The sequence below is a fragment of the Triturus cristatus genome, chromosome 9 (assembly GCF_964204655.1).
Source record: "Triturus cristatus chromosome 9, aTriCri1.1, whole genome shotgun sequence".
Lineage (NCBI taxonomy): Eukaryota > Metazoa > Chordata > Amphibia > Caudata > Salamandridae > Triturus > Triturus cristatus.
This window is the reverse complement of record NC_140592.1, coordinates 419797708-419811929: the sequence shown is the minus strand read 5'-3', so window position 1 is coordinate 419811929 and position 14222 is coordinate 419797708. Positions and strand designations below refer to the sequence as shown.

Here is a 14222-nt window from a genome sequence, read left to right as displayed (position 1 = left end):
AAGCTTTTAATATGGTCAAAGAGAACATTGCTAACTCTAACATCTTAGCACCTTTTACCCACCATTTTGGCAATGGTGGGAGCTCGGTGGGTATTAGTGCAGTTTTGGCACAAAAATATGCAGGACAAGAAAGAACTGTGGATTTTGCTTCACGTTCCTTGACTGAGACTGAGTGAAAGTACTTGGGTATTAAACGTGAGGTGTTAGTATCTGCATGGGCCACCAGATATTTTAGGGTGTTTTGTGGGGTATTGTCTTTACGCTACACACAGATCATAAACCACTCTTGAAAGTTTTGGGTCCTGATGGCACAAAAAACTGTTCTGGGAGATTTGCACGTCTGGCTGTTAGGATACAAGATTTCATGTGTAAGGTGGGACATGTACCTGGTTGGCATAACCATGTGGCAGATTGCCTATCTACGCTACCTGATGCCAAAGCCTCATCATCTTATTTAATTACAGAAGAGGTGGTGGCTAGTCTTGAAGATCTCACTGAGGATTTGGGCAATGCCATTACCAGAGAGGATTGGGTGGAAGGGATGCGCAAAGACAATATTCTTGCTGGCGTTATGAGAATGGTCAGAGAAGGAGTGTCAGGGAAAGCACTTTATCACCAGGCCGCAGACTTTTTGTTCAGTTGCAGGATGAGATGCCCACGCAAGGCAGTTTTTTTGTGTTGAGGGGTGAGAGGTTCATATTACCCAAATCTGTGAGAATTAGAATGATTGGTTTAGCCCATGAGGGACATCGAGGTCAGACCTTAACGGGAAGACACTTAAAATAAAGATTTTGGTGGACTGGTATGGATGGTCAGGTAAAGGAGTGGGTGGAGAACTGCTGCAGTAAAAGCAGCGAAAAAGCAGCGAACAGTCTTTCCGTCTGCCGCGGTACCCCCTGCCATGCTAATGTGGCGGGGGTGACAGGTCGTGGTATTTTGGCGGGTGCATCGCCACCGCCGGTCGGGCGCTGGTGATCCGCCCGCCATGCTAATGACCCCCTAAGTGAGGTGTTTCAAAGGGAAGGTATCGCAGCCATGCTTCTTACAGATAAAGGCACACAACTTATGTCATAAGATATGGTGGACTATTTTGACAGGATTGGTTTGAAGCACATGTGTACATCATTGTACAATCCACAAGGCAATGACCTATGTGAGAGGGTGAATAGACTGGTAAAAGGCACCATGCAGTTAGCATTAACTTCTAATTTTCCTGTACAATGTGAAATCAAAGAAAATGTATGGGCATACCGCACTACTGTACATCAAGGTATGGATAAATCCCCTTTTGAATTAATGAGGGGGAGGCAAGCTGGCAACAAAATGGTTCCCACCATTGGTTGCTCAAAAATAATTATTTGTCGTGTGCATCCAAATACAACAATTTGTGGGGCAGTTGGAGTATTCAACCGGTGACTTGGTGAAAGTTAAATCTGGTGGTGTTAATAAAGGATTAGCAAATCCAGGGGTCCTTTTCAGTTGAGGTCGGTAGGAGGAAGTTGGGTGGAGTTACAGAATGGACAGACATGGAATCTTAGGAGGATGGTTTTGTACCCAAAACAAGCAAAGTCATTGCAGAATCCCACATTCACGGGTGTCGGCCACCGGCCTAATGACAAAAACAGGGATGTCAAGTTATTTTCAAGGGAGGTACTGGCAAGGTAAGAGTGGTTCGGGAACACAGGTTGACATTTTATTTGAAACACTATATTTGTGATTGAGTTTTGAAGCAAAGGAGTGGGGTAGGGTATTTGATGGTGCATTGTATCAATTTTGTTGAACCTCATTGTGCACTGTACGCAACCTCATTGTGTATTGTATGCGGGGTCTCACATTGTGTTTGTTTTTCTTTATAGTTTTATTGTTTTGTTGCATATTTTGTTTTTAATGATATTTAATCTTGATGTTAAACCTCTTTCTGGAAGGAAAGGAGATGTGTTAAGTTTTACTCTTGGCTTGGGGCAGCATGCCTCTGGCTTCCCAGCTCTTGGCATTTGACATCTTTTGTGTTCCATGCCCCGTGCTCGGTGTTCTGTAGAAGTGACAGTTGGAGGTTGAAGGTTTCACTGGCTGTGCTGGTCAGGTGCCCATGCTGCCCGCGAGGAATAAACTACTTTAAATTTATACAACAGTCTTCATTTTATATATGACAGAAACATTAAAAACCAAATACTTGAAAATAAATTTTGTGGGGTGCTAGAGGCAGATCTCCTTGTAAAAACAGATAGTCTGAAGGCTTCGCATACGTTCTTGTGTCTCCAGTAGTATAGTCATGATTATGATAGATTTCTTCCTCAAGCCATGGTATACTCGGTCATTGGGTCATCCGTGAAACCAGATTCTCCTTCAGCATTCAGCTGGGCTACTCATGGTTTTGAGATGGTTGATTCATGGCGTGCTATGGCTCTGTATTTGAAAAAGTCTGGAGAGACCAAGGACCGCCTAAGAATCCTTCAAAATATGATCTTCTGTTGCTGCTTTGTTTTCACAGTTTTCGCAAGGAAATCCATGAATCTGGGGACGCTCCAGGGTGTGTCACAGGGTACCGCCGGGATGGCCTCTCAGCCACCCATTCCTACTCCACCTCTGTAGTTTCAAAGAAATGAGAACACCTTTTATGGATTGCTTTGAGTTTTGGTGGAAAAATGAGAATTTATTGGAGGTTAAGGGCCTTGATTTTCTGCTTTACCTCATCAAAGGATTGCCGCTGCTTTTTGTGTCACATAGGCATAGTCCGGAAAATCGTTATTCAGGACGACTGGATCATTAGCGATCCAGCCTTGTGGGCCTCTCAGAGGATAGCATTCCTGTTGCGATAATTGAGGATTCAGGCAATCAGTGGGCATGGCGGTGCTCCAGGTGGGGGGTATTGAACCAGCAATATATATGTCCGTTCGATCACGAACCACTGTGAAAGGGTGCTCTCCTGTAGCCATGACACTCCATAAGGGAGCAAGAAGTGCAGAGGGTCTGGGAACTCAGCACACTCCGGGAACCCAGCGGAGCAAGGGCTATTACACCTTGAACTATTTTCTGCATCTTCTGCTCATCCTTCAAGAGTATATTTAAAAAAACAAGAGCACCTATACGTCCATGCGTACTGGATATTAAATTATAGCTTGCAGCAAGTGTTCACATGGAACTCATTTTGAAAACAATCATATTTTATCACACATTATTATTTTGTGTTGGCTTAGTCAGAGGAGAGAAAAGAATAACAATAAGCCAGGATACATGTGCCGCAAATTAATTCTAACAACCCAAATATAAATATTTGTCAATTAAAGGTAAGTAGTCAACTGGATGTATTAAATTATACTCAAATGTATTCATTAGTTCATCCAATTATTGACACATATTTATTTTGATTATGACGCAAAATAAACTCAGTGAGTGGTGGTTTTAGAGAGAAGAGTGACCTATGAAACCCCAGTGAAGTGACCACAATCAAACATATAATTTAAAAAATACATTATAGAGACTTAAAATTGAAAAAGGGTTATTGGTTTGTACAAGGATATCTATGTGTTTTTTTATAATTCCACAGAAGATGCACTAGATTGTTTTCTGGTGCTTTCTTCAATACACTATTACTAGGTGTTGTCGATGACTTTTCAACCCTACTTGAAATATGAGGGTCTCTTTAGGACAGAAATACCCTGGGGACTAGGTGGCTGCTGTGCTCCCGTTAGTGCGCAGAGAGCAGTTATTTTAGTATCTAATGGATTATGAGTCTTCCTTTATGACATGTCTGGGGATACCGTGCAGTTAATGACTTCTCACTGTGAACCATTCACTGAGTTAATTTTGCGTCATAATTAAAATGAATATGTGTCATATTAATTGGATGAACTAATGAATATATGTATTACTCAGTTCAGCTGAATTGAGTATACTTTAAAACATCCAGTTGGCTACTTACCTTTATTTGAAAAATAATTATATTTGTGTTGTTAAAATACATTTGCAGCAGATATATCCTGCCTTATTGTTATACTTTTCATTTCTCTGACAAAACCAACACAAAATAAGAATGTGTGATAAAACATGATTGTTTTCTAAATGAGTTTGATGTGAACACATTGCAAGCCAAGCCATCCCTCAAGGGTCATGCTGAGGCATATGTACTTCATCAACTTGTTCTTAACTGATGTGATGTCATCTCCCAAGGATGAGATTCTTTCTACTTTTAGCCCCCCGCGGATTGTGGATATGGTCGCTGCCTTGGTGCTAGGCATGGTGTGTAGTTTCAGCCCGCTTGTTTGGGGGGATCCAACAGGGACAGCACATCTAGCTGGAGGAAGAGGAGTCTGGCTCAGAGAATGGTCCTCAGTGTGGAGAAGGCAGTCGCAAGCTTAGGTGCCTCATCCTCTTCTCCCCTTCAGCAGCCAAAGCCTGCACTTTCTGTCTAATCTGCCCTGTCAGGCTCAGCCCACAACACTGCACCAATGCTCTCAGGAGGCCCACCCCACTACCCACACCCCTGAACCCTTCACCACAATGTGGCACCAGGAGGTGGGAGGCAGCCCATTCCCCAAAAAACGCCCCTCCCAGGACGTGGCCCACCATGTAAGGAGGCACAGATTCCCTCAACAGTCTGCTCCACTCAGCAGAATGCCCTGGTGCTGTGGTGTCACAAGGCCATGCATTTCTGAGGAAAGTCACTGCCTCTGACTCGGATTCAGCCCAAATTCGACCCAGCTGCTCTCCAGAGAGGCACTGGAACCCCTGATAGGCTCCAGCACTCCATCAAAGGCTCCACTGTGTCACAAGGCTGCCTTGGTCTGGGTAGTTAAGTTAATGTCAATGACCCTGAATTCCATCCCAACTCAGCCCAGCTGCTCTCCTGGGACCCATCGAGGATAGCTCTGGAGAGAAGTGACACACAGCAAGCCAGAGGCTTGAGGATGGCAGGGATGGCCCAGGAGCAATTTCAGTGTCCGGCCGCCATCTTGGCCGGGATAGCCACATTTACATTTTTTTAAACCAAACCATAGATTTATTTCCTTTCCTTAATCATGAGTGCTCTTTAGTTTAATGCCTAATCATGTTTTAGTAGTGGGTCCTGCAAATATAAATGTGCAAAAGTTATGATCTTAAAATGCTGTGTGCCCTTGGACGTCATTAATTTTTTGGAAAGGGCATTGCTTAATTTGTAAAACTAAAATGAGTGTCAGTGCCCAAATTTCTGCTCAGCAGTCTGTGGCCAGTACTTTTAAATGTTTGTGCATCAAATACCTAGGCTGCATAGGCTACATAGACTTGAATCCTTCTCATGCATCTCTAATCCACCAGCAGACTCTCCCTGACCCTTTATCTCACTCATGCAAGTGCCAATTTACGCTGAGAAATTTTGTGGAGTTCCTTAAAAACTCAGCGAGATGCAGCAGAGTTTCACCAATGGGAGGTTAATGGCACTCCATGCTGCACGCACTGAAATTTAGTCTGGATAGCTGATGAAAAATCAGCACAAATGGCAACACTCGGGTTGCTAGAGCATGCACCCATTCGACTTGATTTTGCTGTTGCTGAAATAGAAAGTCTTCTAGAGAAGCAGTCCTTGGTCCGCTCCCGCAACTGCTTGCATTAGAGAATCACTCCAGACAGCATCGCAGCAACTGGAAATCATGCTAGAGGAAGCCAAATCTTGCTTACGCCTGCTTGCTAGAGCCTGGTGTTCCCGTTGTCATTGCATTGCTTGAATGGGAAAAATTGTGTTAAAGAGTAACATGGAGTTGCCAAATTCTTCCAATTCTGTGATAAATTGAAAAATCCGCGAGGGCTTAGTTTTTAACCTTTCAGACAGGTTTTCCTTCTTCCTCTTTCTACTTTTTACCCTTTTGGTAAAAGTCTAATGCTGAAAAGTAAGTTCGGATCCCCAAAGTTTAGTGCTGGTGGGTTCCAGTATAAACCATAAGCTCAATTATAGCACTAAGAAAGGGGAAAAGAAACAGTCTTAAATTACCTGCACTTACAAAGTCTCAACATCAGGTGAGTTGACTGTTGTGGGAATGTTCAAATTGACCCACAGGCGGTCACTTTTTTGAAAGCTAAATACCCATTTTCTCAACTTGACGCACTAGAGGAAAAGCATGCCTAGGCAGATATGACATCAGACTAGTAGGCATGCCTGGCAGCAGGTCATTGTAGGAGTAAATGAACGTGTTGAAATTGATAGTATCAATGCCAATGCTGCTAATGATACACTCGCATGTATGAATAAAATTGCTTCACTGTTATCAAATTTGCGCTTCATGAACTTTCCAGCAACCCTGACTCAGAAATAACTGCTCAGACAGGCTCTGCAACCTAGGCGCACTATAACTGATTGAGAGGTCACAGGTGGGGTGGCACGTAGCCAGAAGACACATTAGTGAACAGAAAATTCAGGCCCTTTCCCCAGATAAGCATCGCAACACCAAAATAGTCCTAGAAAATTGGCCCCAGTAAAGCAGACATGGCCAGAGCGGTGCACCCATTCCCAAACACCCTAAAGTCAGATGCCACATGCAGTTAGGAACATACAATCAAGGTAAAATCATATTCGAGCAACAAACGTATTTTTGAATGTATTCCCAAGTTGTTTTTAGTGATGAAGGAATGTGTATGCTATAAAGTTTTACGCAAAGGAGCAGGGTTATCAATATGAATGGAAGGGGCATATGATGGGGATATATGGACACACTAAAAGAAGTAATTAATGACCCAATGCTTTGTCAAATATATGGATGCACATAGCACAGCTGGTCTGATACAGCAATAAAAATAATGCAAAGGGAGGGGAAATATATAGAAAAGAAAGGTTAGAGATGATTAATTGGATATGTCTAGTGTTTTGATGGATAGATTGTGCAAATGATATGCTTCAGCAGTGAATTAGGCACACCATTGAAATGGAAGGGAAAAGATATGGGTGAGAGAGGTTCTGTTGTACATATGGGGCCTCATTTATGGCATATGGCAGGCAGTGCAGCAAGGCACCTTGCTGTGCTGCCCTATGCCAAGGTGAAAGGGCAAGAATGAACCGCTTTTAAGCAATGTGGTGCATTCCCGTCATTTCTGCCTATGCTGGTGCCATTTTGTCAGCCTAGTGCCAACATAGGCACCCTTGCACAAAGGTGCAAGGATGCCTCCATTACAGGCAGGATTGTTTTTGTGCAGGAAGGGACACCTTCCTGCACAAAAACAATCCTACAAGGCATTTTCCTCTTTCTATGGAAAGGGGAAAAACAAGGAGAAATTATTCCATTTGTCCTCATTACGCCTCACCTCAGGAGGCGTACGGATTTGGCGCTTACCCACATTTACACGTTTATGTAAATTGGGGGCAGCGTCAAATTCCATGGGTATTGTGTAAGATAACCCACCACATTGTGCATGGAACGCCTCCCAGGGACAGAGTAAGGTGACGCAGAGATTTGCACAGTGTCACCTTCTGCATGATTTATAAGGCCACTCAAAGCCATGCAGGGTGGCTTTGCGTGGCTTCATAAATCTTTATGCGAGTCCTGCGTCACACACGTACCACTTTACATGGTGCAAATGTAGTGCTGGATTAAACCCTGTGGAGGACCCTAGGCAGTTGAAATTTCAGACCCCCCTCGCAAATTATATCCTAATACCCAATGCATGGGATGTTTTACAAAGTGACAGCTGCCAGAAGATGAGCTCTTAAGAGACAAACTGTTATGTGAATCTGACTACTCTGGTTTATGTATTTTAAGTTCATAAAGGGTACATTACATTAATACAGTATTTTCTCTATAGAGTTTTGATGTAACATTTTTGTATCTTCGAGTTGATTAAAAAATATTCTATCTTTTGGAAGCAGTATTCAAGAATGCTTGATTGTAATCTTTTTTAGGATCAAATCAATATTATTTTGATTTGTTTTTGAGGGCCTCTAAAAAGAGTGGAGCCATAGGCCGGTGCCTACTTTGCCTATTTGGTAATCCAGAACTGTACAAATGTGATGCAGGGTTCTCATAAATAAGCTCCACAGTGTGTGCTGGGAAGCTCCTAGTGTTTGCTACACGGTATGTGGTCACGTTCCATATAGAATGAAGTTGGATTGAATATTCATTGTGGGATGGGGTTGCACAGGGAGAAAGAAATTATATATTGTTCACCTGGGAGGTTCCATAAATCTAGTGTTCTAAATGTGCTACAGGGTATGTGATCACAGAATTTAATCTGGATATTCAATGGGGACGAGTTATATTGTATCGAAATATTGTTCACTTCGGATATTTCATTAAAGCCATGGTTGATCTGTAAAAAGACTCTCACATATTAAAACCACACACTGATCAAGTAGAGTGAAATACATGCTGTCCACATGACAAAACTCTAAACAGCTGACAGAAATGCTGTTATGTAAAAAAAAAATGCAGAAAACCTTTTGCTTTTCTAATCTCGTTCACTAAGATGTTGACCTCTTCTTGAATGATCCCCTCAATGCTTCTTTTTCCCATGCCATAATTCCTCATGGTTGAGAGAGAAAAACGCCGAATCTGTTTCCACTCATCACCGTTGAGGACCGCAATCCCTGTGGTAAATAAAAATAACATTTATTGATTTGCTTCCACGACTTTTATCTCAAAACCACATTTTGTACTCATGAGTACCACCAGCTACTGATTTAGCATACTCCCACGCACTGCATTGCTTTAAAGGGAAAGGGCAGGAATGCACTTTTGACTGCCTAGCACCAATGCGGACACCTTTCCACCATGGTGCATGGGTACATGTGTCAAAAGCAGCATTGCTTTTGTGCAGGAAGGAACACCTTCCTGCCCAAAAACAATCCTGAGAGGCATTTTCCTCTATTGTTTGCTGCAGCAACACACATGGAAAGAGGAAAAAAACAATGAGAAATAAAGATATTTCTCCTTGTTTCACCTCCTCTGAGGAGGTGTAGCATTCTAACAAAATCCCTGTTATACCAGCATTGGGAAATGTGAGAATGCTTTAGAATTCATGGGTGGATTAATGGGATCCCCAAGCTCCACCCATGGAAAGCCTCCCTGGGGCAGAGTAACATAATGCAGTGATTTGTGCTGCTGTGCGATACTCCAGATTTATCAAGCCATGCAGGGTCATGCAAGTTGGCCTTGCATGGCTTGATGAATCTGACTTTAGTGTAGCTTTGCCCTTGTGTCTGAGGCACTACTATGATAAATATGGGCCTCAGTGGCAGCCGCAATATGGCATTAAGCTTGATTGTAAATTATCAAGAAGGACATATGCATGAAAAAATAAAAGTTTGCATCGTTAGTCACTGCAATGCAGGTGTAAAAAGGGATAAATCACTGATTCAATTCATGCAATCTGGCTCCAGGAGTTGTTTTATGGGTGTTGTTCCAAACTACGAAAGACAGATTAAGAATCCACATATATTTTTTTCTTAGAGTTTTATATAGCGCGAACTAGACCCCCGACATCGGATATCAGAGAGCTTTACATAGCATCAGTTTCGTTACAGAAGTACACATTCATTTTTGTTAGGCACAGGGAGATTAAGTGATTTGCCCAGAATCACAGAATGTTAAGCGTCGTTGCCGAGACTCGAATCCGGCTCCCCAGCTTCAAGGTCGACCGTTCTAGCTGTAAGGCTACATCCTCTCCCATATTGGTTTTATATTGACTCCAATTTACCCTTTCTTTCAAGGACTCACCACGGCCATTACATATCTTTTCGAATGTCGGAAATGCTCCTCTTGCCATAAAGTCGTCTGCCTGGTCAATAAAAGCTTCTTTAATAACATCGTAGCTGCACAGAACCACCACAGGTCTTAGACCTATGTACACCGTGAACACAGGGCCATAGATATCACGCAGCTGCAAAAGAGAATATATGCCCTTAGAAAATGCCACTACATGTCCTTACATAAAACATGCCATTAAACTCAGGTAGCACAACAGAATCAGCATTTAAACTAAAACCTAGTCTGTCACGGTTGTCCGCTAGTGGTGAGATGTCACAAGGGGACAAAATACGTGATGCCCTGATTACTTACCGGTAATCTTCCTTACTCCGAGATAGTCTACCTCGCCACATGACTAACAAAGTGAGCTTCAGCTCCACACCAGAACCCTCCAAAGCAAAAAAAGTCAGCCTCCCATGCCTCCCATCCCTTCCCAATATGGCGACCCATTACACTCCATGACCACTATAAGAAGAGGGCAGGCCCAACCCCAAAGCCTGAAACTACCAAGCCCAAACATGAAGCCGATAGCCAGACAGGGAGGGAGGGATGGGAACTCATGTGTCGAGGAAGACTATCTCGGAGTAATGAAGATTACCGGTAAGTAATCGGGGCATTACCTCCTCGTTAGTCTTCCTCGCCACATGACTAATGAAGTGAGCACATACCAAAGCCAAGCGGCTTCATGGAAACTCACAGGAAACCAACAGACTAGAAGGGGACACCCACGAAAGAGGGCAAACCCAACAGACTAGTACGAGTGGAAAGTCCACCCAGGAGAGAGGCAACCACGAGCAGGAAGAACGAGCCCAGGACCGAAAGACACTGGGAAGGCCGAAAACCCGTACCCCAGAGACACAAAGAGCCACCAGGAAATAATCCCCATGCAAAAGTCGAAGGAGGACAGAGAAAGGCACGGGACCAGACTGCACGGAGCCAAAGGCCACAGGATACAGGGCCCAGAACACAAAAGCGCAAGTCGGACCAAACACACCAGGACAGCCCAATGCACAGCCCAAAAGCAAGAGGGGGGCAAACGTCCAGAGAGAGGAATCAATTGAACAGAGGGCATCCCCACCACAGTGACCCAACAAAAAAGCCACAGCAGAAAGAGAGACGCAGTCCGACAAACACAGCAACACCGCAAGGGTGACCACCGCCCGTGAGAGAGCCGAACCAGAGGAATGGGGCAGCAGAACCAGATGTAACCAAACAGACTGGCAAGAGCCACAAGAAGAGAAACAGGAGGGGGATATACCCCAGTCACACAAAAGACCCCCCCCAAAAGGTACGGCAACCCCAAGGAGAGAACCCAGGCAGGCACAAGGCAAAACATACCCAGGAAGGTGCCGGAAACAACACCAAAGAGACCCGGAGAGAACCCAACCGGCCAACAGCGGAAAGCGGAAAACCCAGAGGTCCGCCCACATCCGGAAGGAAGGGAGACGCAGCGTGGCGGTCCGAGACCGCCCCACAGGGACCAAGCAAACTGACCCAGGAATGTACCACAAGAAGGAAGCGAACCACCGAAGCGAGCACCCAGGTGGCCATACAGTCAGGCAACCAACAACCAGGCCCAGCCTGACAACGAAGAACTGACAGGAACAGGAGTGCACAGGACAAAAAATCACAGGCAGAAACACATATCGGCAGGCTCAGAACACCTGTCCAGCAAAAGGCAGTGCCAAAGGCGAGAAGGACAGAAGGGCAGGGCGAAAACAAGTCCGTGCCATGCCAAGACTCCCATGGAGCCACCAGAGCAAAAGGCCCCGGGACCCCAAAACCAGTGACAAACAACACTGGAATTGCAAGGACCATGCCAGGGAGATGAGAACCAGGAGTTCCAACACCCCCGGACACCCAACAGCCCTGCAGGAAACAAAAACCAGCAAGGGAACGAGAAAGCAGGGGCAGGACAGAAAACCCGTGCCCCCAAAGGCAAAAAACAAGGACCAACGAGCAACAGGGCTCAAGACAACCACCGCAGAAGCAGACACCAACTGAGCAGCACCCAGGCGAGCACCACCAACAGGACAAAATCCCTGGCCAGGCCAGGCCAAACAAGCCCAGAAACCCTGGAAGAAAAAGGACCCCAGGAAAGCGCAAAGCTGGAAGCCCGGATGAGAAGGCTGAAGAGCCAACCCCGGGGACCCAAAGGAAGCAGATAGCACCAGACGTACCCAGGAGAACTCCCAACCAGGCACTAAAGAGGCTCGACCCACAAATCACCGAATGAGAGCCGATGAGAACAAGAGCATACAGGGTGGAACGGCCTGAGCCAAAACAACCCAGGCAAGGACAGCACCAAAGTGCCAAAAGCCAACAAGGGCGAACCCCGCAAACACCCCGGAGCACGAGGCAGGGGACAAACCCACCAGAATGGCAACAAACAAGCCCCAGCAAGGCAGGGGAAAACCCCAGAGAATCCAAGAAATGGCAAACAGAAGCCAGACGGGAAAACCAGGCAAAAGTCACCAAAACTCGGGAAGGAGGTACCTAGCCGCACCAGGAGAAAGAGCGGGAAGGGCCCGGGGCAAAAAGAGCCAAGGAAGGGCCAGTGGAACCAAGACCAACAGGAAGGGGAGGATCTGCAAAGGACAGACAGGGGTGAAACACCGCCAGTCAACAAAACCCAAAACACGACTCGAGGAAGGCCCCTACCAAGGCAGACAACCCCAACCGGAGCAACCGGGGGGCTAAGCTTAACCCGATGAACAGTACCCATCACATAAGGACCAGCGAGACTGCCAAAAGTGACCCTGCAACAAAAAAGGGCAGAACGCACACCCCACCAGAGGCGGGAGCCGACCCCCAGCCCAACCAAGCAGGCACCACCCAAAGTAAGCAGAGCAACCAAAGAACCACAACACCAAGGACAGGAACAGGGGAGCCCAAGAACCGACAACCGGAGCGGGCAGGCAGAGAGCAGGAGCCAAGGAACAGTGCCACTCAGGACGAGAGGAGAGGCGACAGAAGGACCAAAACAAAACCCCGACCCCCAGGAGAAGCATGGTGACATCAGGAAGCCAGCAGAAAAGGGGCGCAAAAACCCCCTCCGAGACAGTGAGCCCGCCAGGAGCATAAATAGCCAGCAAGGAAACACCAGGCGACCACCCATTCAGCCCAGCGAAGGACGGACAGGTGCCAACCGCAGCCTGCCCTAATCAGACACGCCGCAGACCACAGCCCCTGGAACCCCCGGAGGACGCCACCAAGGAACTGACCGGGACAGCACAACAACGGTGGGAACAGCAGCCCACAGGACGAAAGGACCGCAGGCCCAAAGCCCGTAAGGGAGGAAGAAGACAGGGACCAAACAGCAAACAATGAAGCTGAGGCCCCGCAACCCAACGCCACATGCGCCGAATAACAGAACGGGTCAACGTCACCCAAGGCAACCAGAGAACCCCATGAAAAAATGGATAGAACAACTGAATGGGACCCGCCGATGCCAAAATTGAAGAAAACCAGAGTGGTGAAACACCAGGAAGGCCCCAATGCAGGGTCTTGTAGAGCACGGAAGGGCGCACAAACGCCTCCTCGATGCCGGACCCAAAGAAGCAGAAACTGCATCATCAAAACAGATAGACATGACCAGCAGGGAATAACAAAAACGTAACACATTGCAACCATAGGAGCATGCGGAGGACGAAGTGCCAAATCTGGAAACCGCACCGACACCCTGTCATGAACTAAAAAACAAGGATCAAAGCGAGTACAGCAACTTTTTAAAAACATTTCCCAACCTTACTGAAGGAAATACCATTGCCCACACTTTAGACGAGCAAACAGTGACATAGAAAGACCCGGGATCGAACACCTAATCTGCAGAGGAAGAGTCTAAGACCTAAACCATTAGGCCAGAGTGACTCATTTTGGGAAAATGGGACAGCCGCAGATGAACCAAGCCGAAGCAGGCCATATACACACACCAGGGAGACAGCCACGGAGTACAAGTGAGCTGCCCAGAGTCACAGGATAGTGAGCGCCCTAGCCGAGACATGAACCAGGAACCTAAAGACCTAGGCCGGCCGTGCAAGCCGGAAGGACACATCCTCCACCCCAAAACCATACCCAGACGAAAACCTCGAATCGAAGGTGACCACCACAGGAAGACCCACATGAAGGACCAGAGTCAAAGAAGGGCATATGACCAGCCACAAGTCTCACACCAGAAAGAACGGGAAAGAACGCAGCCCCGCACTAGAGCAAGCCAAATTAGCAATGCCTACACCAGAAGAAACAGATATATTGAAAAAACAGGAATAGAACAGTTAACGGAGAGTGTAAGTGCCCAAGACCCTAACTAATCAGGCAACAGAGGCAACGGTACAAGCGAGCGGCCCCAGGCCAAAAGCGCGCCAACATGGACAGGGGGGTCCTGCGCGGAAAATGGAGGCATGGCAGAGGCAGGACAAGCACAGTACGCACCGGCTCAGTCCCAGTGCGTAACAGAAAAGGAGGGCAAAAATGCAGAAGCTCCAGTGAGAGAATCCAGTGCTAAGTGTCCATGCC

The 14222-nt window shown here is 46.3% G+C and overlaps 1 protein-coding gene across 1 annotated transcript in view; it reads right to left on the bottom strand.

Annotated features, from left to right (window-relative positions):
- LOC146798080 (cytochrome P450 2C11-like) overlaps positions 1–9846 on the bottom strand; it is a 764894-nt gene extending 755048 nt beyond the window's left edge. Inside the window, exons 1-2 of the mRNA XM_085625295.1 lie at positions 9678–9846; positions 8399–8548 (exon numbers count right to left, since the gene is read on the bottom strand). Of these exons, the coding sequence (XP_085481421.1) occupies positions 8399–8548; positions 9678–9726 (199 nt within the window). The 5' untranslated portion in view covers positions 9727–9846. The remainder of the gene's footprint in view (positions 1–8398; positions 8549–9677) is intronic.
- Between the last annotated feature and the right edge of the window lie 4376 nt (positions 9847–14222).